Here is a 25052-nt window from a genome sequence, read left to right as displayed (position 1 = left end):
GCACGTACAAGTTCAAGAGCTTCACCAGTTTTGGTTGCTGTTGAGACTCGGAGTTTCATATAATCTTTATAATTAAAAGGGATATAAAGACCAGGGTGTTTAGTGTCCACTAAATGTGGAGGGCCTTCAATATTTGCCTCTTTGGGTCCAATGAGAAACGCAGCGATTGACACTCGAATACTTGCTTCTTTGCATTGTACTCGACGCTTCACATTGTACAACCTCCCATTGCTCCATGCCTAATTATCAACAAGCAACAATATATATTATCTCTCTGTTCGTTAATCAATTATACCGTCTTCTAATTAATCCCTTAATATAATTTAGTGAATTGAAGTTTCGTAATTAATTTCTTTTTGTGAGATTAATTTACTTAAAATAATTTTTAACTCACAAAAGGCATGTAACTAAAAATATGTATAATAAAAGAAATAGAGATAGAATTATAGGAATTAGGAACCGTTGGTGGGGAGAGGAATCCAATTGAGCACATTCCTTGCACGTTTCCCTCAGTTTCTTATACTCTTCTTCATCCTTTTCTGCATCGCCAAGTTTTTGCAGATCAATCACTGGCACTTGCAGGTCGATCACTGGCACTTGGATACCAATGCATCTCTCCTGCTGCAGGTCCGCCATTTCTCTACCTACTTAAGTTTTATCCACTTCTTCTTCTTCTTTTACACTTTTATTATTTTGTGTTTTTTTTTTTTTTTTTTTTTGCATATAAATAAACAAATTGTTTCTCAGCGTTCCCTTTGACTACTTTTCCACACGTCTCTAATGACGGCTACTCAATAGTTAACTGGACTGATTTCCATCTTAGAAACATAAGCAGTAAATGTTATTTGGATTCTGTTTGTGACATGCTAAGTAGTCCACATGGCTTTACATGATATGTGTAAGAATAAGGGCATGGAAAACTGAATACTCGGAAGTAGTTGAAATTTTCCCACCGCACTGTACATTGATGATGTTTTAAGTTGACTTTTCTCAGGATATGACTTTCAGGCTATTACATCCCATTTTTGAGGGAGTGTAAAAGATAACCCAAAACCCTTTTTTTATTTATTTAATTTTTACTTATATATATATATATATTATTGAATTTGGTTGAATTTATAATTATTAACGATAAAATAATCATTAAATCGTTCTAATATATCACAGTTATAACAATATTAATGATAATTAAGATTTCTAATGTATCACAGTTATAACAATATTAAGGATAATTAAGATTTAAAGTATATCGATAAGAATATTATGTGCAAAATATTTTAGAATTTAAGAAATTATTTTGATAGAAATATTGATCACTATGTTGGCTTCTTATTTTATATCTGCATTGGATGTTAATTAAAGTAACGGCACGTTAAAAAATAATTAATCACATCGCACATATAAATCATCAAATTATGATGATCACTTAATACACTTTTGAAACAATTTATGAATATTATATATATCTTTATGACAAGGAAAAAATAAAAGTACAAGTGAAAGTATTATGGTTAATTATTCAATAATTTAGAGAGTTGGGGCATGAAATACATATTGATAGAATAAATATATAACAAAAGAGACTACAGAATTAATTAGGACATGCATGCTGGTTTCTATTTCACAAATAGTGGTACGCACAAGTTGAAGAGCTTCACCAGCTTTCATATTTGTGGAGATTCGGAGGTTCAAGTAATCTTCATAAATAAGAGGGATATAAAGACGCGGGTGCTTCGAGTCCACGAGCTCTGGAGGGATTTCAATGGCTGCCTTTTTGGGTCCCATCAGAAACAAAGCGATTGACACTCGAATACTTGCTTCTTTACATAGTACACGATGCTTCACATTGCAGAACCTCCCATTGCTCCATGCCTTAGGCATCATCAACATATATAATATCAACAGCTAGCATTAAAATTAGGCAGAAGCAAATTGATTCACAAAGAGCATGAATGTTTACATTAATTAAATATATATATATATATATATACACACCTTAGAAGTATCTCCAAGATTGATGAGGAGAGTACCAGGCCAAGGATCTACTGCCAAAAATTCACCAGATTTGTCGTCCACCACTTCGAGACCACCGACATTTTCATCGTCTTGAAGTATTGTCAGGAATCCAGAATCAGTGTGCAATTGTATGCCATAAGAGCCAAGAGATTCACGAGTGAAATTGTATTTGGTTATCCTAAACCGGCAAGGCCAGTCGTCGAACAGATCATACTCCCGAACCACCCCTACACTTTTGGCGATCCTTCTCCCTATATCCATGGCCACCTTATATGCAGCTCCACTGTACTTCTCTATTATCTCTCTGCTTGATTCAATTTATTCGTATATTTTTTTTTTTATATTTAATACAGATGATCAGTAGCTAAAAATAGTGAAGGTCCGTTTGTTGCATTAAACCATACAGAATTCAACTGGACTGTTCAAAACTTGTCCAAACAAATGAATTACGCTATAAAATAATTTAGTTCAATTCAATATAAAATACACATAATTAAGTAGAAGTGGTAGTAGTAGAAAGAATTTACCTTTGGTATGGAAAAGCATCTAATTTATCACAAAAGGCATGCACAGCGTGTGGCGAGGCCAAATCATAAAGACCTAAGGTCTAGTAAAGAGGGTTGGCTTGGCTGGGTGCCGACTACGATGTCGCTGTTGCGCATCTTGATTTCCATGGCAAGGTCAAGAAGAGATGTCACCACTGTCTTCATCTCCGACATGATTGACATGGGGATGTTATGGTTGATGATCCTGAAGCATCCCCATTCCTTGCATGCTTCCCCCTGTTTCTTGTACTCCTCTTCATCTTGATCAACTTCTCCAAACTTTTTCAGATCAATCACTGGTATACCAATTCCTCTTTCTCATTCTTCTTTTTTTTTTTTTTTTTGTTTTTTTCGTCCCGACCCATTTTCAGTTCTCTGTATATATGGGCCTATGGCATTTAATGTGCATTTCCATACGTTGCACTTGCGAATTAAATATTGTTTTATTACCTCCATTTAATTTAACATATATATTTCTTTGGTAGGATCTAATTCAATATTGTTAATCATGTGTATTAAATCCACTTTTCTGATACAAATTACAACTTTTTTTTAGTCATGTATAGTGGATTAATATTTGACCCCTTTATTTGAAAAAAAAAAAAAAAAGAGTCTCATTCATATCTAATATTCTGATTCGTATAAACTGTTTTCCTCTGTCTTCTTTTTCTGAATTATTGAACTGCATATGTAACTAGAAAACTATGTATCTATCTATATATGCCAATAAGAGATGTGGCCATATCTTCATCTCCAACGTCAGAGCCAAAGGGATGTGACTTGTATGATTGGCAATCCTGAAGCAACCCCATTCCTCACATGCTTCCCTCAGTTTCATATAATCCTCTTAATCATCTTCTGCATCTTCAAATTGTGCAGATTCCTATTTCCTAATAAGAAACTGGAGTTCAACAGCTGGATTAATATATATATATATATATATATATATATATTTTTTTTTTAAATTTACAAGTTCTTTTGTATACTATAGTACAACAATTTCGGCAGCAATTACTAATTTCTTGGAGTAATAGAATATCATCAGCAATATCTTATATAATTTGCATACTTTTTTACACATGCTAAATTGTTACATTATTAATTAAAATTAACTTATTATAATATTCAATCAAGTTTAATATCATCAAAGATGGACTTTATTTTATTAAAATAAGATGGATATTATTTGAATTTTACTATTATAATATATATTGTTTTTGTTCTTTTCATTATATATGCAAACATAATGATAAATGAAACAATTTATAATATATATTTAAACATTCTTTTAGTTCATGCTACATTGTTATTTCTTTATTTTTTTCAGTTACAGTAATACCCCATGTTACGGAATTGGGAGAAAAACAAATAGCAACGGAAACAAAGAAAACGAAGAACAAACACACAATTTACGTGGAAACCCTTGACGGGAAAAACCACGGGCAGGGAGAAGCAAATCCAATATCGAAAGATTGGTACAAAGGTGAGTCAAATTTTGAGATACCCTAAAAACCCCCAATTACAGCCGAACAAAAATATATATATATATAGTACGGAAGAAACCCTAAAATTGAACAGAGCCCCAAATTTTTCTCCAAAATTAGTTTCACCAAATGGGTCGCACCGCGAGCTTTTCGGGTCAGGTCAACAAGAATTCAGGTCACTAACTCTAACACCCCACATAATTATTATAATTCCTCTCATCCTAATGTAAATGTGAGTGATTTATTATCTGAGCCTAGTCTATTTCATTTACATTTACATTGCTACTTTTTTATAATCTTCAAACTATATAATATATTTTGTTTTGGTGAAAATGTTTAATACAATAATACTTGTTGATTTTGGTTAAAATATATGATAATATTTAATGTTATTATGAAGATCAATATCGTTATCTTTATCGTATGCACACCTAATGACAAACAGAAAACATAGACCACCAAAAGAAGGAATATTAGGAAACATTTTGAGGAACGAAATAATGTAGCAGATAGTAGAGGTGGCCATGAACCAATTCGGACCAACCACACAGATATAGTTTTTAATATACTATTATAATGAATAATATTTAAAAATGTTTTCATATTTTTAAATTAAGAATTAGTACTATTAAATTCAAATTATTAAAAAATAAAAAAATATAATGATAAAAAAAATAGCGTATTGAGCCAAAACCCAAATTGACCAAAGCAAATCGAACTGAACTGATGGTGGTAAATTCAGTTTGGTTTGATTTTTTTTATGATTCAGACTTGATTTCCCCCACCAAAAAAAAAAAAGTAGAAAGCCAACTTAACCGTACTCACAACTACCCCAGCAATGAGATGAGATGACAATATATATTTTTTGGCAAGTTGCCACATAGTCTTGAAAAATTTTTGGTAAATAATTAATTGAGGGCTTCCCTCAACAATTTAATTTTACTATTTTGCTGTATGTTATCAATGAAAAATACTAGTAGAATCACATTGACAAATGATGCAATAAATGCGTCTCACAAAATAAACAACAACGTATCGCACGGAATCGCCTAACGTCCTATCGCTAAATCCATAAGACAACAAGCGACACAGTATGAGAGTCGCCTATTTTTTAGTTTTTAACGACGCATATTGACTTTTAGCGACGCATTGTATCATTCCATTTATACAGACTCTTATTTAACGACGCTTCACAACAACATTGCTAAAAATATATTAGCGACTGTTTTATATAGAGTCGCTAAATATATTAGTCGCTAATGAGTCACCTATTTAGCGACGCATTAATAGAGTCGTCTATTTAGCGACGCATTAATAGAGTTGACTATTTAGCGACGCATTAATAGTTTTAGTGATGCATTAATAGAGTCACCTATTTAGCGACGCATCGACACTTTTAGTAGCGCATTATTAAATAATGCGTCGCCCTTTCTTTCTTTCTTTTTTAATTTTTTAAAATTTTGTAAAAAGTGATTAAAATAGTAAAAATATAAAAATAATTAAAATATAAAAAAACAAAAACTAGCTTCATCCAAAATAATTAAAATACAAAAATTTAAAATAAATATTTTGTCATAGCAAATTAATTATTAAATAAATTAAATATCATCTCATTGACATATTTTTGCATAATTTGTAAGCTATTGTATTCTTCATAACAAATTTAATATTAATTAAACTTCCATGAATGCATACTCATTGAGATGGAAGTTGATGTTCTCTTGTTAACAATATTACACCCTCATATTGCATATGAAAAAATTTAAAAACTTATTAACACTTATGCAAAATAAATAAAATATTAATCATTATTAAATTTGTAATTTAGTAAATGAAAACTTAAAGAATATTACCATTGTTCTTAAGATTTGATGAGGCACATTTCTCCCCTCATAGTCATTATAAACATAGTCACTCTCCATTCATCCTCATTATCATTTTCATCGATACTTGGCAACTATATGACAAATGTATTGTGAGCCATCGTAGTATCTCCAAGAACATCTTCTTTAACAAAAGTACGATATTGTGGTGAAGTTAAAACAATAGACCATCTTGAATCAAGTTAATCTTCAACATAAAATACTTGTTGCACTTAGCAAAACAATGTCAAGCAAATATCACAAACAAAATTTCTACAAAAGTAAGATTAATAAAACACAACGAACCTAATCTGTAGTTAAAATGAAAAAAAAAAAAAAAAACAACCACCTCATGTCTCCGCCAACCACAAAGAAAAAAGAAACTCACCTAAATGATGGAGACAAAGAAAGAAGAAACCCAGAAAATCACGAGAACGACACAAAGAAATCCAGCTTCTCGGCCGACGACAACGTAGGCAAATGAAAAATGAAATCTGAAATATCTCAGTTTTCAAGTCTCTATTAGATTGCTTCCAAATCTAATATCTATTAGGTACTGTACTTCATGTAGTTTTAAAAAAGAAAAAGGGATTCAAAGGAGTGCGTAAAAATGGAAAAACCGCGCCTTTTCTCCCAATTGCATTTTTTTTCTTTGATTAATTTTTTATATTTCATGTACAAATAAAAACTGAAAATATTTCTTAAAAAATACGAAGCAAAATATCGAAGATTACTGTTTATTTTTCTGTTTTTTAGGTACACCTTTATTCGTTATAAAATTTGCATCTTTTTCAAAATTTTTGTTTTTTCTAATTGAGAGAACAGACGACGCATTCTCTTCAAGAAGGGTCACCTATTCTTGAATTTTGGGATCAAGCAACGCATTATGGTCGAAAAGCGTCGCTTGTTTCATTTTTTATATTTTCTTTATAATCTTTAAATAATTTTTTTAATTGTTCATCTACAAATATATTCATGTAGCTATCCAATGAACATAAATTCCATTGATCTAAAAATAGAAAATAGTTTTGTCAATGCTCTTCTCAGTTATTTACATATATGTGTACAGACGAGACACAAAATATCTCAAGACCAAATTTGAGATAGGGTACCGAATATAGAATTCTAATTCAACAAGCATCTATTAACCAATTTATCTACATAAGTATGTTAAATGAGCTTAACTTTCATGTGTTTGTGGTTAATGATAGTTTACTTGTTTTTAAAAATTGAAAGTCTATTAAATTGCTTTTTAAAAAAAAAAAAATAATTGAAGGAACAGGCGATGCAATTCCATTAAAATGCATTGCCTATTCCATGTTTTTTTTTAATCTTTAATTAGTTTTTTTGATTGCTCATTTACAAATTGAAAAAAAAAAAAGAATCATATTTGCAAAATTAAAAAAATTACTAAAAACAACTTTCAAATTGAAAAAAAAAAAGTTAAAAATTGGTTGGGTGAAACGGCGACGCAGTTGTTGAAAAATGCGTTGCCTTTTCGTCTATTTAGCGACTCTTTCTTAAAAGACTACGTCACCTAAAACTATATTAGCTAGTTCTTGTTGTATTATTACATCCAAGTGATTTGACCTGGTAGTGTGGTGTAGAAGGTCCTAGGTTCAATTCTTATTATGGCTCTATTTTGATTTTATGTTTTTTATGGGTTTCTAAATGTTTAAACAAAAAAATTGAAAAAAAAGAAAAAAAAAGCGACGCATTTGTTGAAGAATGCATCGCCTGTTCATCTATTTGGCAAATAATGCGTCGCCTAGCACTATATTAGCTAGCTTTTGTTGAATTAGTATATACAAATCATTTGGCCTGGTGGTGTGGTGATTTCTTGAGAGTGTAGGAGGTACTGTGTTCAATTTTTGTTATGGCCTTATTTTGATTTTTTTTTATGGGTTTATAAATGCTTAAACAAAAAAATTCAAAAAAAAAAAGAAAAAAGAAAAGGCGATGCATTTGTTGAGGAATGCGTCACCTGTTCATCTATTTGGCGATGCATTCTTTAAATAATACATCGCCTAATACTATATGAGCTAATTTTTGTTGTATTAGTACATACAAGTCATTTAACCTGGTGGTGTGATGATTTTTTGAGAGTGTAGGAAGTCCTGTGTTCAATTCTTGTTATGGCCCTATTTTGACGACGCATTTGTTGAAGAATGCATCGCCTGTTCATCTATGTGGCGATGCATTCCTTAAATAATGCGTTGCCTAACACTATATTAGCTAGTTTTTATTATATTATTACATATATATCATTTGGCCTGGTAATGTGGTGATTTCTTGACGACGCATTCCTTAAATAATGCGTTACCTAACACTATATTAGCTAGTTTTTATTATATTATTACATACATGTCATTTGCCCTGGTAGTGTGGTAATTTCTTGAGAGTGTAGGAGGTCCTGAGTTCAATTCTTGTCATGACCCTATTTGTTTTTTTTTTATGGGTTTCTAAATGTTTAAACAAAAAAATGGAAAGAAAAAAAAAAAAGGTGACGCATTTGTTGAAGAATGGTGCGTCGCCTGTTAACTATATATAAAAAAAAAAACCCCTTAGTTAACTATATATAAAAAAAAAAAACCCCTGTTTACTAGTTATTTATTGTTAAAATAAAATTATATTTATTAAAAGAACTAAAAAAAAAAAAGGTGAGGGGAGAACAAGGGACGCAAATTCTAAATAGTACGTTACCTATTAACTATATAAATAAAAAATAAAAAAACTTAAAAAGAGAACAGACGATGCACAATCTAAATAGTACATTGCCTGTTAACTATATAAAAAAAAAAAAGCTCAGTTTTGGCGCTTTAATATTTTTACTAGTTATTTGTTGTTAAAATAAAATTAGATTGATTAAAAGAACTAAAAAAACAGATGAAAAAAGAACAGGCAACGCACAATCTAAATAGTGCATCGCCTGTTAACTATATATATAAAAAAAAGCTCAGTTTTGGCACACTACTATTTTTACTAGATATTTATTATTGAAATAAAAATAGATTGATTAAAAGATCTAAAAAAAAAAAGAAAGTGAAGAGAGAACATGCGACGCACAATCTTATTGGTGCGTCGCCTGTTGACTATATATAAAAAAAAAAAAGATCATTTTTGTGAGTCTAATATTTTTACTGGTTATTTGTTGTTGAAATAAAATTAGATTGTTTAAAAAAACTAAAAAAAATTAGAAAGTAAAGGGAAGAGAACAGGCGATGCACAATCTAATTAGTGCGTCGCCTGTAATATATATAATAAAAAATAAATAAAAAAACAGCTCGGTTATGTTACTCTAATATTTTACTGCTTATTTGTTGTTAAAATAAAATTAGATTGATTAAAAGAACTAAAAAAAAAAAAGATAGGAGTGAACAGACGACGCACAATCTAAAATAGTACGTCACCTGTTAACTATATATTAAAAAAAAAAAATCTCAGTTTTCTTACTCTAATATTTTTACTAGTTATTTATTGTTGAAATAAAATTAGATTGTTTAAAAGAACTTAAAAAAAAATAAAAAGTAAAGGGAAGGTAACAGGCGACACACAATCTAAATTGTGCGTCGCTTGTTACTTCTATTAAAAAAAACAAAAAACAAAATAAAAAATAAAAAAATCAGCTCAGTTATGTTGCTCTAATATTTTTACTGGTTATTTGTAGTTGAAATAAAAGAATACTATTTAAAAGATTTGCAAAAATAAGCTATACAAGAAAAATTATATAATTGAACAACAATCTTGTATAATTAAATTTTATTATTATGTAAACATAGATTAGTGATTGGTATTCATTTTTCATGAGTAGCATATAAACATACAGTATACAATTAAGATAAAATATACACGCAGTATTAGTTGCGATTCTAGTCAGCCCCACATTCAGCGACCCTTAACGGACGTGTTGCATGTTTTTTGTTTTTAGCGACCTTTTGAGGTCGACAATTTTTGGATGCGTCATATATTTATTGAATTTTTACTGATGCATTAACCTCAGAGTCTCATTTTTGTTTTTTCAGACTCGTTTGTTTCGTAACGTCGCTAAGTGAGTGTCGCTAGATATCAATTTTCGCGTAACAAAAAGAAAATGAACCTTTGTATATGACCACTCAAAATTTTTTAATACGTATATGAATCCCATTGGTAACTGTTTTCTATATAAGAGTAGCCTTAAAATTTACTTTCTCCAATTTTACCCAAAAAAGAAGAAAAAAAATTACTTTACAAGCAAAATTATATATTTTAGGACAATCTGCAAATTAAAATGGAAGAAGATTAATATATGATTGATAAAATGTGTTCCAACCGCTTGTTATTAACCGGTTAGCACAGGTAGACTGGTATTATTTAAACACAATCAGGTGTGGCGCACAAATTGAAGAGTTTGACCGGCCTTCAATTTTTTGGAATGTCGGAGTTTGACATAATCTTGATAAAGGAAAGGGATATAAAGACGTGGGTGTTGAGAGTCAACAAATTCTGGATGGGCCTTTACGGCTGTGTCTCTGGGTTCAGTCACAAATGAACCAATTGACACCATGATATTTGCTTCTTTGCATTGTACTCGATGCTTCACGTTGCTAAACCTCCCATTGCCCCATGCCTTTACTTGTACACATCGCAATGAAGTAGGAAATATAAATAAATTTGCAAACTTATTCATGTTAAATTAAATTAATATTTGTGGACTTGGTTTAATCAATTACTCACTTAGAGGGCCTATTTATGCTATTAATGGGACTGGCTTATTTTATTATTATGTAGTAGGGCCCTTGGTCACACACTCTCTATAAGACTTCAGTTGGCCCATTGGACTGGAGGACCAACTTTCTTTATAAGCCCATTGACTTATCCATATTTTTCCTAGTATAATTATATTATCAAATTATTATTATTTTATGTGTGTAAAAAATTAATGGATAAGTTTGACTTGCAAAGACTATTTAAAGAGTCTAAGGCAAGCAGACAGATATACCATACAGTATTTAGAGATTAGGATTTTCAGAAATCTGAGAGTGGTTTGAGAGTAGTGTGTCCATAGGCACTACTTTACGTTGTTTCTATTTTTCAGGATTAAAGATCTAATTTATCAATGGCTGTGTTTGGAGATTAGTAATTTATGATTTATGGAATTTATTATGTATATTTAGATCCATAAAATTTCTAACAATTGGTATCAGAGCATGGTTAATATACATAATAAATTATTTTGAAATTTGTTGTTATATTGATATGCGGCCATTGAACTTTTATCGTGTATATTGATGACATGATATTTATTTTATAATTATTCTCTCGTCCTGTGATTCTGCTATTACATGCTTGTTTCTTGAAATCCAACATGTGAAATTCATCTGTGTTTGCGGCTTGTTTGGAGATCCAAATTTTAAGGATGGAATTTTATTGATTAATTTCTCTTCTCTTGTGCAATAACAGGTTTATATTGAGTTTGTGTAAATTATGTGAATTTTTGTTTTAGTTCGAATTAAGACCTGGGTATGGTGAAAAATTCTTCTTTATTGTGTTTTATATTGTTTATTATTTCTAATTGGATCTGAAAATCCTTTAAAAAAAAAATTGTAAATATCGGGCGTGTATTTGTTTTCCAAAATTTTGGAAAAAATTTGTTTTGTATGAATTTATGATCTGGGTTAACTTGGAAATTGTTTTTCAGTTTGAATGGAGTGAATTAGATTAATCAATTTGGTTCAAAACCTTGTAAAAACTGTTGATTTTGAAACTTCCATGGCCGAATAAAAACCTTGCTTGGATGTTTATTTTGGGTTGATTTTGAATCAAATTGATTTGTGGGAAACGTTGCCCAAGGGAAGACGAAACTAACGCTGCCGGTATCGTCGGAAACGGTGGCCGGAACGGTGAGATATGGCCGGATAAGACTAGCGGGTCGCGTGACCCATTTGAATTGGAACCGGGTCACCCATGACCCAGTTGGGTGAAGAAGAAGGCGCAAACGATGTGCCGTTTGGGCTGACTGCTGATGTCAGCACGACACGTCATTTGCTGACATCAGCAGATGACGTCAGCAGGCAAAAAAAAAATAACTTATTTTTTTTATTGATTTATTTATTGTTTATTTATTAATTAATTTAGTGATTCAATTGTTTATTTATTGTTTGTTTATTTGTTTAATTGTCACATTTCAATTTTATTAAATCAAATTAAATATTTGTGATTGGAAAATTGGATTGTGTGAGCTTACCGAAAGAGGCTTTGTGCCTTGTTGGTATAGTAGTGTGGGATTTTAGGTACTCACCTATCGTGAGACTTATTTTATCTGCATTATGTGTATCAATGTAATGTATATTGGCATAGTGGATGGGATGTTTTATATTTGCCTATTTCATGAAATTGCCAATATGTTATTTTTCTCCCACTTATTAACCAGGGTCTATACGGGTAATTAAGCTACCCTGTTGGTAGTTCTAGTTGCTTTGTATGACGCCTGGAATGACAGTGGAAGTTAATTAAATGCCATGTATTGCAGGTTTTGAGTTGCCCTGTTGGTGATTCAGTTTAATGCATTTGATTGTGGTTATTTGGTTGACTGTCCCTGGCCCGCGTAAGGGTATCTTTAGTGCTACAAAGACCCTAAGCGATATTTATGTTTGTGTTTTTGTGTTGAGGGGCTAGAAAACAGTAATTGAATTGTCTTAAATTTTTTGAATGTCTTGTTGTTTACTATTTTTACAGCTAGTAGCACCCCAAACCTTCTGCCCATGACTGCCATGATGAAATTGGATGGGACAAATTATCAGAAATGGAAGAAAACCTTAGTTATGAATTTGACTTTCATAAAATTGGATTTGGCTTTGGAGATAGATCCACCAGAGATACCAATTGATGAGAGTACTGCAGCAGCTAAGAAACTTTATGAGGATTGGAAACACTCTAATAAGTGCTGTATGATGATGATGGAGAATTACATGGATGAGGCCATATATGCTAGTATTCCTAAAGTGGATACTGCAAAGGGACTTCTTGAGGAGATAAGAAAGAAGTCTATCAAGTTTGATATGAATGAGAAGCATCATTATTTGGACTTATTGAATAATACCAAGTATGATGGTATTAAAGGAGTAAGGGACCATATTATGCTACTTTTTTCCTATTATAATAAGCTGAAGGATCTTAAGATGGACATTGGAGAGGAGTTCTTGACCTATTCTATAATGAGGAGTCTTCCATCACAGTTTGATAATATAAGGTCGAGTTTGAATACTAAGAAAGAAGGTTGTAGTTTGGAGGAATTGACTACTATCCTTGTCAAGGAAGAGGATGATATTAAATTAAGTAAGTCTAGGTCTGTTGCTATGGTTTCACATCAGGTAGATAAGTCCAAGAAGTTTTTCCAAAAGAAGGGACAAGGATTCAAGCCAGGACAAGGTTTCAAGCTTGGGCAGGGTTTTAACTCCAATAGGAAGAAATTTTCTGGTATGAAGCCTAAAGGGCCGAGGGATGGTGGTTTTCAGATTAGAGAAAGGAAAGAGTACTTCAATGGAAGGTGTGGATACTGCAATAAAGTTGGACACAAGAAGATAGACTGTTGGACCTTAAAGGGAAAGCAAGAGAAGAAATGTAATATTTTAATGATTGAGACCAATATTATCGATGTGCCTATGAATTCTTAGTGGTTAGATATTGGAGCAACAATTCATGTTACTAATTTAATGCAGGGGATGATAAGCTGAAGAGGCCCAACCAATCTTGAGCAGCATATTTATATGGGAGATAGCTCAAAAGTGAAGATGGACATTGTGGGAACAATCAAGTTGAAGCTTGCCACTGGATATGTTTTGGAGTTGCAAGAAGTTTCTTATGTACCTTCAATAAGAAGAAACTTGTTATCTATTTCTGTTTTGGATAGTCAAGGTTATAGTTTTTTGTTTGGAAATAACAAAGATGAATTATTTCAGGATGGTAAAGTTGTTGGTTTTGGAATTTTATGTGGCAATTGATATAAGCTTGATTTATTTAACAATGGTCTCAATTTCTCTGTTAATTGTTGCTCCTATTGTTGCTTCCAAACGTCCAAGAGTTAATGACAATTCCTCAATGTTATGGCATAAACGTTTGGGACATATTTTTAGGCACAGAATGGAAAGGTTAGTAAAGGATGGGATACTTCCTAATCTTGATTTCTCTGATCTGTTGACTTGTGTTGAATGTGTGAAAAGAAAGTTAACTGCCAAGGTAAGAAAGGATAAGTTAGCTAGGTGTGGAGATGTTTTGGAGTTAATCCACACTGACATATGTGGACCTTTTACACCAACTGCTTTGGGTGGTTATAGATATGTTATTACCTTCATTGACGATTACTCTCGTTATGGACATGTTGAGCTTATTCGTGAGAAGTCAGATTCTTTAGTTGCCTTTAAAGAGTTTAAGGTAAAGATGGAGCTTCAAAAGAATAAGAAAATAAAAGTTGTAAGGTCTGATAGAGGTGGTGAGTTTTATGGTAGATATGATGAGACTGGAAGGAACCCAGGACCTTTTGCTATTTATTTGCGTGAGTGTGGTATTGATGCGCAATATACGATGCCTGGTACACCTCAGCAAAATGGCATAGCTGAGAGAAGGAATAGAACTTTGTTGGATATGGTGCGGTCTATGTTGGCAAATTCTAGGTTGCCAGATTATTTGTGGGGAGAGGCTTTAAGGACGACGGCTTATATTTTGAATCAAGTTCCAAGTAAGTCCGTTCCTAAGACACCTTTTGAGTTGTGGTCAGGAAGAAAGTCTAATTTGCACCATTTTCGAATATGGGTTTGCAAAGCTGAAGTTGGATCCTAAAACCATTAGTGGATATTTTGTTGGCTATTGTATAGGATCTAGGGGTTTAAGATTCTTTTGTCCTTCTCACATCACCAGGATCGTGGAATCAGACAGGGCCATTTATTTTGAAGATGATTTTGGGTTTGGTGATAGTAATGGTCCAAGGGAATCTCAATTTAGAGAAGAAATTGTTTTTATTTCCAGTATAGTTGTTCCTGATAAAGATATTGTTGATCCAGTAGTTGATGAACCAGTAGTTGGTCAGAATGAACTCATTGTTGAAGAGCAGGATATTCCAGCTATTGCAGATGCTGATGTACCTTTGAGGAGGTCACAAAGGATTAGGAGATCAGCTATTCCTGATGACTATGAGGTTTACTTGCAGGAGCATGAGTTTGACATAAGTGATGATTCAGATCCAGTCACTTATGAGGAGGCCATAAGTAGTTCAAACTCAAATTTTTGGTTGGATGCAATGGAAGATGAAATGAAATCCATGGCATCAAATGGTGTTTGGGATTTGGTTGAGTTACCAGAGGGTAGCAAGCCTATTGGGTGCAAATGGATTTTTAAGACTAAAAAGGACTCCAATGGTCAAGTGGAGAAATATAAGGCTAGACTTGTAGTTAAAGGGTTTAGCCAGAAGGAAGGAATTGATTATACAGAGACTTTCTCTCCTGTATCCACAAAGGATTCTTTTAGAATCATTATGACGATTGTGGCACATTATGACCTGGAGTTGCATAAGATGGATGTCAGAACTGCTTTTCTGAATGGTGATTTATATGAGGATGTATATATGGTTCAACCAGTTGGTTTCCAACAAACAGGGAATGGTAATTTGGTTTGTAAGCTTAAGAAATCTATATATGGTCTTAAGCAAGCTTCAAGACAATGGCATCTTAAGTTTGATGAGGTTGTCACCAAAAATGGCTTTAAGGAGAATGTTGTTGATAGATGCATATATATGAAGGTCAGTGGGAGTAGTTTTATATTTCTGGTGTTGTATGTTGATGACATACTTTTGGCTATTAATGAAACTGACCTATTAGCTGAGACAAAGCAGATGTTGTGCAACCATTTTGATATGAAAGATCTTGGTGAGGCTTCTTTTGTTTTGGGCATCAAGATTGTTCGAGATAGGACTAATTATGTATTGCAATTGTCTCAGAGAGCTTATATTGATAGAATCCTTAAGAGATTTGATATGCATAATTGTTCTCCTGGAAGTGTGCCGGTTACGAAAGGTGAAAAGTTTTCTAAGGATCAGTGTCCCAAGAATGATAGAGAAAGGATGGCAATGAAGAATGTTCGCTATTCTTCAGCAGTAGGTAGTTTGATGTAGCTCAAGTATGTATATGGCCTGATATAGCTTTTGTTGTGGGTGTGCTTGGTAGATTTATGAGCAATCCTGGTCCTATTCATTACCAAGCAGTTAAGAAGGTCTTTAGGTATCTTCAGGATACTAAAGATCATATGTTGACATATCGTCGCACCAACTCTCTTGAAGTAGTGGGTTATAGTGATGCAGACTATAAACGTTGTGTGGATGATAAGAAATCTACCAATGGTTATATATTTATCAAGGCAGGAGGTGCTGTGTCTTGGCGGAGTGCCAAGCAGTCAGTGACAGCATCCTCGACTATGGAGGCAGAATATATGGCGTGTTATGAGGCTACCCGTCATGCAGTTTGGCTACGAAATTTTATTCGTGATTTAGGAGTAGTTGACTCCATTGAGAGGCCTATTATGATGTATTGTGATAATACTGCAGCGGTATCTTTCTCCAATAATTTAAAAGGTACTCCTGATGCGAAGTACATTGATGTGAAATATTTTGTGGTAAAGAAGAAAGTTGAAGAGGGCCTCATTACTGTTGTTCACACGCCGACTTATAGCATGGTGGGAGATCCACTGACCAAGGCTTTACCGGTAGGCATATTTGAGGAGCATGTGTCCCGTATGAGATTGTTAGGCAGTTGAGACTGCTGTGGGTTAGTGGGAGTTTGTTATGTTTTCTGTTGTAATATCCATGTTGAGTATTATTTATTTCTTTGAATATTTTAATACATTGATATATGTGGATCATTATTTATTTATGAGATGATTTATTACACATATTATTGCTCTTTATATTTACAGGCCTGTTGAGACTATTAGTCTATGTATATGTGTATGTTGATCCACAGGTGCCATGGTGAATCCCTACTACCTAGTTTGGGTATATTGTTGTATCCTGTTGATACGCAATGTGCTTGAATGAAATGGTTTTGTGTGTTGGGGGATTGCACATGGTTAGGTAAATCTCTACTACCTAAACTGAGTTTATGGCATGCAAAGTACTCGGTTGAAATGATATAATGTTTTGGGAGATTTACTAAGAGAATCTCTACTGCCTAGTCTAGTATATTATTGTGCCCTATCGGTATACTATATATTTGGATGAAATGGCATTATGGTTCGGGAGATTCTGTAGTAAGTGAGTTTGGATTTTATATGATGATGATTATGCAGTCCATGTGGGAGAATGTTGAATTAAATTAATATTTGTGGACTTGGCATAATCAATTACTCACTTACAGGGCCTATTTATGCCATTAATGGGACTGGCTTATTTTATTATTATGTAGTAGGGCTCTTGATCACACACTTTCTATAAGACTCCAGTTGGCCCATTGGACTGGAGGACCAACTCTCTTTATAAGCCCATTGACTTATCCATATTTTTCCTAGTATAATTATATTATCAAATTATTATTATTTTATGTGTGTAAAAAATTAATGGATAAGTCTGACTTGCAAAGACTATTTAAAAAGTCTAGGGCAAGCAGATAGATATACCATACAGTATTTGGAGATTAGGGTTTTCAGAAATGTGAGAGTGTTTTGAGAGTAGTGTGTCCATAGGCACTACTTTACGTTGTTTCTATTTTGCAGGATTAAAGATCTAATTTATCAATGGCTGCATTTGGAGGTTAGTAATTTATGATTTATGGAATTTATTATGTATATTTAGATCCATAAAATTTCTAACAATTCATCCATGGAAATTTTAAAATACAAAAAGAAAAAAGGGGGAAAAAATGCATGTTTTATTTACCACAGCTAGGGGTATCGGTTTTTCTAATTTACAATCCAAACCAAACCATTGAAACATTAAATCCAAAGCAAACCAAACCATTTATGATCGGTTTGGTTTGGATTGGTTGATCGGTTTGAAACTTACTAATTTATAAATATATAATACAAATAAAAAAATTTTCAAATTTAAAATATAAATAATAAATTATAATTATTCAAGCATAAAATACAATTAGAATAATACAACATAGTCTACAATGGAAAATAAAGAAGAAAATATAGCAAATGATACATATCATGCACTTATTAAATAACAAACATTAATGTCATCATCTCACTCCTATAAAATCAAATTAAAATTGTTAGAATAAATAATGTAAAATAATACATTCGTCAAAATTCATTCACTCAAGAATCAATGCATAATTCTTTTTTTTTTCTTAACCTTAAAACTTTGGTAAATTATAAATCAATCAACGTTGACAGGTTCACTAATTTTAATTGATTTTGTAAGCTCTCCAAAGATCAAAATAATAAAATTAGCAATAAATTATATTTAAACATTTATATATATATAAATAACAATTGGATACAATATATGTAGATATATATATATATGATGGGGATGTAAAAAATATATATATATATATATATTATGGTGATGGTGATGGACTGGTGGTGGGCGGCAACAAAGGTAAATGTTTAGTTTAGGTTACAACTTATAATTTGATTTGAAATTTGGGATATGAGGATGTAAAAGAAAAAAAAAAAATATATATATATATATATATATATATTAAAAATCAATATATAAAAATGGAAAAAAAATTAAAAATTAATATATGAAAATGAAAAAAATACTCTAAAATTAATATATAAAAATGAAAAAAATAAAAAATATATAATTTTTTAGTTATATAATATATTATTTGGATTTGATTGGATTGGATTGGATTTATATTTCCAATTCATAACCAATCCAATCCATACAATTTATAATATTTTGAACCCAATCTAATCCAATTGATATAAAAATCCAATCCAAACCGTTAAAAATGGATTGGATTGGACGAGTTGAACGAGTTGGATTGGATTTTGCCCACCCCTAACCACAGCAACATCCCCAAGATTGACTAGTAGACAGCCTGGCCAAGGATTGACTGCGACAAATTCACCATATTTGTTCAACACTTCTAGACCACCAACAATGTCATCGTCTTGAAGTAGTGTTAGAAATCCAGAATCTGAGTGTGTTTCTGCAGCGGTAGAGCCTGTCAATTCAGGAGTGAAATCTTATTTGATCATCCTCAAACGGCAAGGCCAGTCATTGAACACTTCCAAGTCCACCAACCTCATACTTTGGCTATCACTTCCAAGTCCACCAACCTCATACTTTGGCTATCTTTCTCCCTATATCAATGGCAGCCTCATTCGATGCTTCACAGTACCTCTCTATTGTTTCTCTGTTAATACAATATAGAATCACTATAACTTTAACAATAGTAATAATAATAATAAATCGTAATTTAACGAATGCCGTTAGTAAACGTATGCTCTAAATGCATGAATCTTGGTTGTCCAAAACAAAAGCATCAATGATCTTTATATCTTATTTTCCCTCTCCACTCTCCAGTATAAACATAGCTAGCTCAATAAGTTTTGAGGTTAATTTGAAATTGTTAATGACTTGTAAGTGAGGTTAATTTTTTTAATTATTATTATAATTAATCTATCATCAACAAAGGTAAAATTATCAGTAAATCCAGACAGTAAATATATATATAAATATATATAGTAATTATAAGGAGCAGAGGAACCTTTGGTGGGAAGAGACATGTAATTGAGCACAAAAGGAATGCACGGCCTGGAGTGATCCGGAATCATAGAGACCCAAGCTCTCGTAAAGAGGGTTGGTTTGATTGGGTGCGATGTAGCCTCTACCGGCTATGGCGTTGGCGTTGCGCATCTTGATCTCCATGGAAAGGTCCACAAGAGATCTGGCCACTGTCTTCATCTCCGACATCAGAGCCAACGGTATGCTGTGATTGACAATCCTGAAGCAGCCCCATTCCTCACATGCCTACCTCAGTTTCTTATTATACTCCTCATGCTCTTCTTCATCTTCTCCTAACTTCTGCACATCAATCACTGGGATACTCATATCTTGATTTGCCAATTCCCCTGCTTTTTCTGTCTTTATTATTATTATTATTATTATTATTATTATTTTGCCTTTCACACCCTTCCACTGCTCAGCTCTCCTTCTCTAATGACAACTTGTTATCTGTATTAATTCTCAGAACAACAATATTGGCATTACTTTAATTTCTTGGAGTTGGAAGTCATTTGGAATTTTATATAATTTGCCTATTTCTTTTCTGACGGACACAGGCTAATTAATTGTTAATTGTCAATAACTTATTATATTATATATGGCTATTCTTATTATCATTATTTATATGCACACATAATGATAAACGAAAGAATCTACAATATTTATCTAACCGGCTTGCATATATTGTATTCTCTAAACTCATGCTACAGGCTTGCATATATTGTATTCTCTAAACTCATGCTACTTTTTGTGTGTATATATATATATATATATATATATATAACATATTAAAGACTTGTATTAAATATATGTACTGATTTAAATGGATAAGTTAGAATGAATAAATTAATAGACTAGCTAGAATTATATTCAAATATAATAAATATTTTTACAATAATGACCCCATATTAGTAGATTAATTTGATAACTTTTGCTGACATGCATAATTAAGGTATGGCATATAAGATTCCTTTCTTGTATAAAAACAAAAACAATGGACAAGTATTTTCTTCTTTGCAATATTGTACTCGATGTTTCACGTGCAGAAACTCTCATTGCTCCGTACCTTTTATATTCACGTCAAAAGTAATATTAACAACCAAAAAAACTGAATAGTAAAGATCAATATAGTAGATAATGGTCAGGTTGAGTAAAGGTGCAAGTATAAAACACAAATTGATAATGAAAAAAGAACCATGTTCACCATGATTGACAACAAGGGCACATAGGCATCGATCCACGGTGACAAATTCACCACATTTTTACATCACTTCCCCTATAAGTCAGGTATATATTTTAAGTGCTGCCTTAAACACATTAAACATTTTGCTTGAGAAGCAAAGTTATATCTTTTGCGGACAATGGACAAAATGCAGAATATTATTCCTGTAAATTAAAATCCAAGAAAATCAATATATAACTGAACAAATATGTTCCAACCGATTGTTATTAACCAGGTTGCCTAGAAGTGTTATTCAAACACAATATATTTGCAATGGTGCCCCCATACTATACATTAATCTCATAAACTTGGAGATTGCCAAGGAATAAGAAATTGATTCCTCTGTTTTGTTAACATAACTAGACAAAGATTGAAAGTTTTGCTTCTTTCTTCAGGAAGAAGATGGGGTGCGTACAAGTTGAAGGGCTTCACCAGCTTGTAATTTTGTGGACAGTCGGGTTTTTTGTTTGTAAAGGAGGGTGCCTGATGTCATGGATTTGTTTGTTTACTCTTCAAGTCGTGCGGCCTTAGTTGCTATTCCAATCCTTTATTGCAACTAAGTAAGCCTTTTGCTCACAAAAAATGAAAGTTAAGCAAAGAAAACTAGAGCACTAAAGAGAGTTTGGGAGAATGAAAGTATATTGCTCAGAAGAGAGCTTTACAAATGAATGTGTGTATTCTTGGTTTTCTTTACAAATGAGGGTTCACCCCCTTTATATAGAGGGATTGGCACATAGTACAAGGATACAACATTCTAGATATTATACACATGACACGATCCTAGATAAGATTCTAGATAATTCTCCTAGATATTTCTATAGACTATTCTAGAAAGCTATCTTACTACATAATCCTAGAATGTTCTAGAGAGGTACATAAGTTCTAGATTTTATAGGGTTCTAGAACCTTCCAGAGGTCTCTTGAATCATCTAGAACCTTCTAGATTTCTCTTGAATTATCATGAATTCTCAAGAAGAGTCTTGAATATTCCGGATAAGCCTCAAGGATTCCTCCATTTTCATGCGGAACATGACACTCTCCCCCACCTAATCTCGCGACGCACTCGTCGCGCCTTTTTCCTTGAACCTTCGAATATGATCTTTGAATTGCCAAAGTGCATCAGCAGGTTCCCAACTTGCTTCACTATCAGGTAGTCCCTTCCATTTCACCAAGTACTCATGACTTGGATGGTTATCCCTTCCACGAACAACTCGATCAGCTAAGATGCTTTCCACATCCTTGTCATAAGTGTTGTATATACCTACTGGTGCTCGCTTGGACTCCCCTCTTGTATGGTCTTCCTCATCCTTGTAGTATGGTAAGCAACTTACATGGAAGACCGAGTGAAGTTTGAGTGTTGGAGGTAACTCTACCTTATAAGATACCTTGCCCACCTTCTTGATGATTAGAAATGGCCCCTCGTATCGGCGAACAAGGCCTTTATATATACCTGGCAATTCGGGTTCGTGGGTCGTGTTCGTGTCAACCCATTTAATAATCGTGTCAAAAATGCCTAACCCGAACACGACCCATTTATTAATCGTGTCAGGTATCCAAAACACTAACCCGACCTGTTTATAAACAGGTCAACACGACACGACCCGTTTAACACGATTATTTTAACGGGTCGTGTTGATCTATTAACTCGTTAACCTGAAATTGACCTATTAACCCGAAAATTAACCTATTAACCCGTTAACCCGAAAATTGACCTATTAACCCGAAAACTAATCGATTAACCCGTTAACCCGAAAATTAACCTATTAACCCGAAAACTAACCTATTTATTAAAATAACTTATTTAAAATGCCAAAAATTATAATTCACAATACATAAGTCTTAATATGTGCTAAAAAAGATAAATTCAATACACCAACATAAAATTTAATGTCCTAATAATAGTAAAACACCAATACAAAATAAAATAAATGGTATCAAATTGTTATCATAATACATATAAAACCAAAGGAAAAAGGACATAACTATCATTATGCTCCAAATTTATTTATCGATGTCCAGATTCCAAACCAAATATGTCGATTTTGGTGCTCAACAATCCAGCCTGGGATCATAATATCAAAATAAAAAAAAAATCAATTAAATATAATACAAAAGTTAAAATGTTAAAATAAAATAAAATAAATTAAATAAATTTTAACATTGATATTACCTTATGCTTGAGTATTAGCATAATTAGAGCATTGACTTGAAGATTCTTCTTTATTGATATCACAGCTCAAAACATCTTCAGTAAGATCCTCAAGTTGTGCTTCAAATTTTTCTTGCATTCCATAAATTAGTGAAACAAAAAAATCATTAATAAAATAAATTAGTGAAACAAAAAAATTATTAATATATGCAAATGAAATAAAGAAAACATTAATAAAAATAATTACCTCTTTGCCCAAATAACCAATCTCTTGTACAAACTATCGCTTCAACAGTGCTAGGCTTTAATGAACTACGAAATTGATCTAATACTCGTCCACCAATGCTAAAAGCAGATTCAGAAGCAACGGTGGATATAGGGATACTCAATAGATCACGAGCCATTGAAGCAACTTCAGGATAACGAAACTGATTTGCTTTCCAATAATCAAGCACATTCAATTCAATTTCAGTAGCCATCCTTGGCTCCTCTAAATAAAGCTCCAATTGTGATTTTTGTGTATTGGCATCTAACTCTTCAATTTCACAAATATTAAATTCCTACAGTGTTAGAAAATAAAAATTTCAATAAGATTATTTTTCAAAAAATTATAAATAATCACTAATTAACACAAATACAAACAATTAAAATTAATAAAAAATTTAAGAGTTATTTACCTTCAAAATGGAACTAGCTGTCTTTCTAAAAGAAATGACATCTTCTCCAACACCACAAGATGTGTTACTCTTTTCTTTCTCCAAAGAATGTGTAGAAGATGTCAAAGATCTTTTTTGAACATACTCCTTAAATATTGAAAATAATTTGCTCTTCACACGTATAAACTCACTAGAACCACTTACTCCATAAATTTTTCTATAACACCAATCTACAAATTGAAGCTTATATCGAGGATCCACAACCACTGCAATGGCTAATATCAAACTAAATTCTGACCAATACTTCTCAAATTTTTTAAGCATTTGATTAGCCATGGTTCTCAAGTAATCATCCTCACTTTCAATATATTCCTTCAATGTAACATAACAAAAGAAAACCGAGGAAAAGTACAAATTTGAAGTAGGATATTTAGTGCCCAAAAATATGCAAGTGATATCATAAAACAAACCCAAGAATCTACTTATCTTTTCAATCTTCTCCCACTCATGACTAGAAGGACAACTCTTATAATTTGAATCACTTAGCTCCAAATGACAAAAGGCACGTCGATAGTACAATGCACTTTCAAGCATTAAATATGTAGAGTTCCATCTAGTAGGCACATCTTGCCTCAAACCTCTCTTAGAGTCCATTGACAACAATTTAACACATTCTAAAAACTTCTGTTTTCTTACTTGTGACCCTCTTACATATTTAATACTTTCCCGAATCTTATGAACAACATTATCAATATCTTTCAACCCATCTTGTACTACCAAATTAATGATATGAGCACAACATCTAAGATGAAAAAAATCACCATCACAAACTACAGCCCCCTTTAATTGCAATTGAGTAACTAACATATCAACAGAGACATCATTGGCAGAAGCATTATCCAAAGTTAAAGAAAATAACTTTGTCTCAATTCCCCATTCACACAACAAAGAGTATAGTTTTTCTGCCAATGCTATACCGGTATGTGGAGGTGGCATATAACAGAAATTTAACACTCTCTTTTGCAAGATCCACTCTTTGTCAATGAAATGGCAAGTAAGACATATATATCCATCAGTAGTTGCAGAAGTCCATAAATCAGAAGTCAAACAAATTCTACCAGGAGTTGCATCCAACATGCATTTTATCCTACATTTTTCCTTCAAATGCATTTTAAGAACATCCGACTTAGCAGTATTTCTAGAAACAAGTTGTATATCAGGATGTAAATATTGAAATATGGTTCTAATTCCCTCATACTCAACAAATTGGAAAGGCAAATCATGCATGATTATGGCCGAAGTTACCAATTCTCGAAAATGCTCAAAGTCAAATTTAGATGCATTCAATGAGATAGTCCCTCTATCTTGAGATATCAATAATTGACCAATATCACGAGTGTCTCTTTT

The 25052-nt window shown here is 32.4% G+C and overlaps 1 protein-coding gene, 1 non-coding gene and 1 pseudogene across 2 annotated transcripts; all 3 read right to left on the bottom strand.

Moving 5' to 3' along the window:
- Nucleotides 1–1527: 1527 nt before the first annotated feature.
- On the bottom strand, nucleotides 1528–3373 carry LOC107424253 (2-oxoglutarate-dependent dioxygenase DAO-like). The gene is given in 5 exon segments (XM_048478850.2): nucleotides 1528–1872; nucleotides 1996–2320; nucleotides 2544–2651; nucleotides 2653–2872; nucleotides 3286–3373. Coding segments are annotated over 5 exon segments (1086 nt in total).
- A 6894-nt stretch (nucleotides 3374–10267) lies between these two features.
- LOC107424254 (2-oxoglutarate-dependent dioxygenase DAO-like) lies at nucleotides 10268–19945 on the bottom strand (annotated as a pseudogene).
- Nucleotides 19946–22708: 2763 nt separating this feature from the next.
- On the bottom strand, nucleotides 22709–23511 carry LOC125423706 (uncharacterized). The gene is made up of 3 exons (XR_009639722.1): nucleotides 23237–23511; nucleotides 23011–23121; nucleotides 22709–22902 (listed from the first exon to the last, which is right to left on the bottom strand). It is a non-coding gene; the product is annotated as an uncharacterized LOC125423706 (transcript).
- Nucleotides 23512–25052: the final 1541 nt, after the last annotated feature.

The sequence above is a fragment of the Ziziphus jujuba genome, chromosome 7 (genome assembly GCF_031755915.1).
Source record: "Ziziphus jujuba cultivar Dongzao chromosome 7, ASM3175591v1".
Classification (NCBI taxonomy): domain Eukaryota; kingdom Viridiplantae; phylum Streptophyta; class Magnoliopsida; order Rosales; family Rhamnaceae; genus Ziziphus; species Ziziphus jujuba.
Note: the sequence above shows the minus strand (reverse complement) of the source record. Positions and strands in the feature narration are given on the sequence as shown.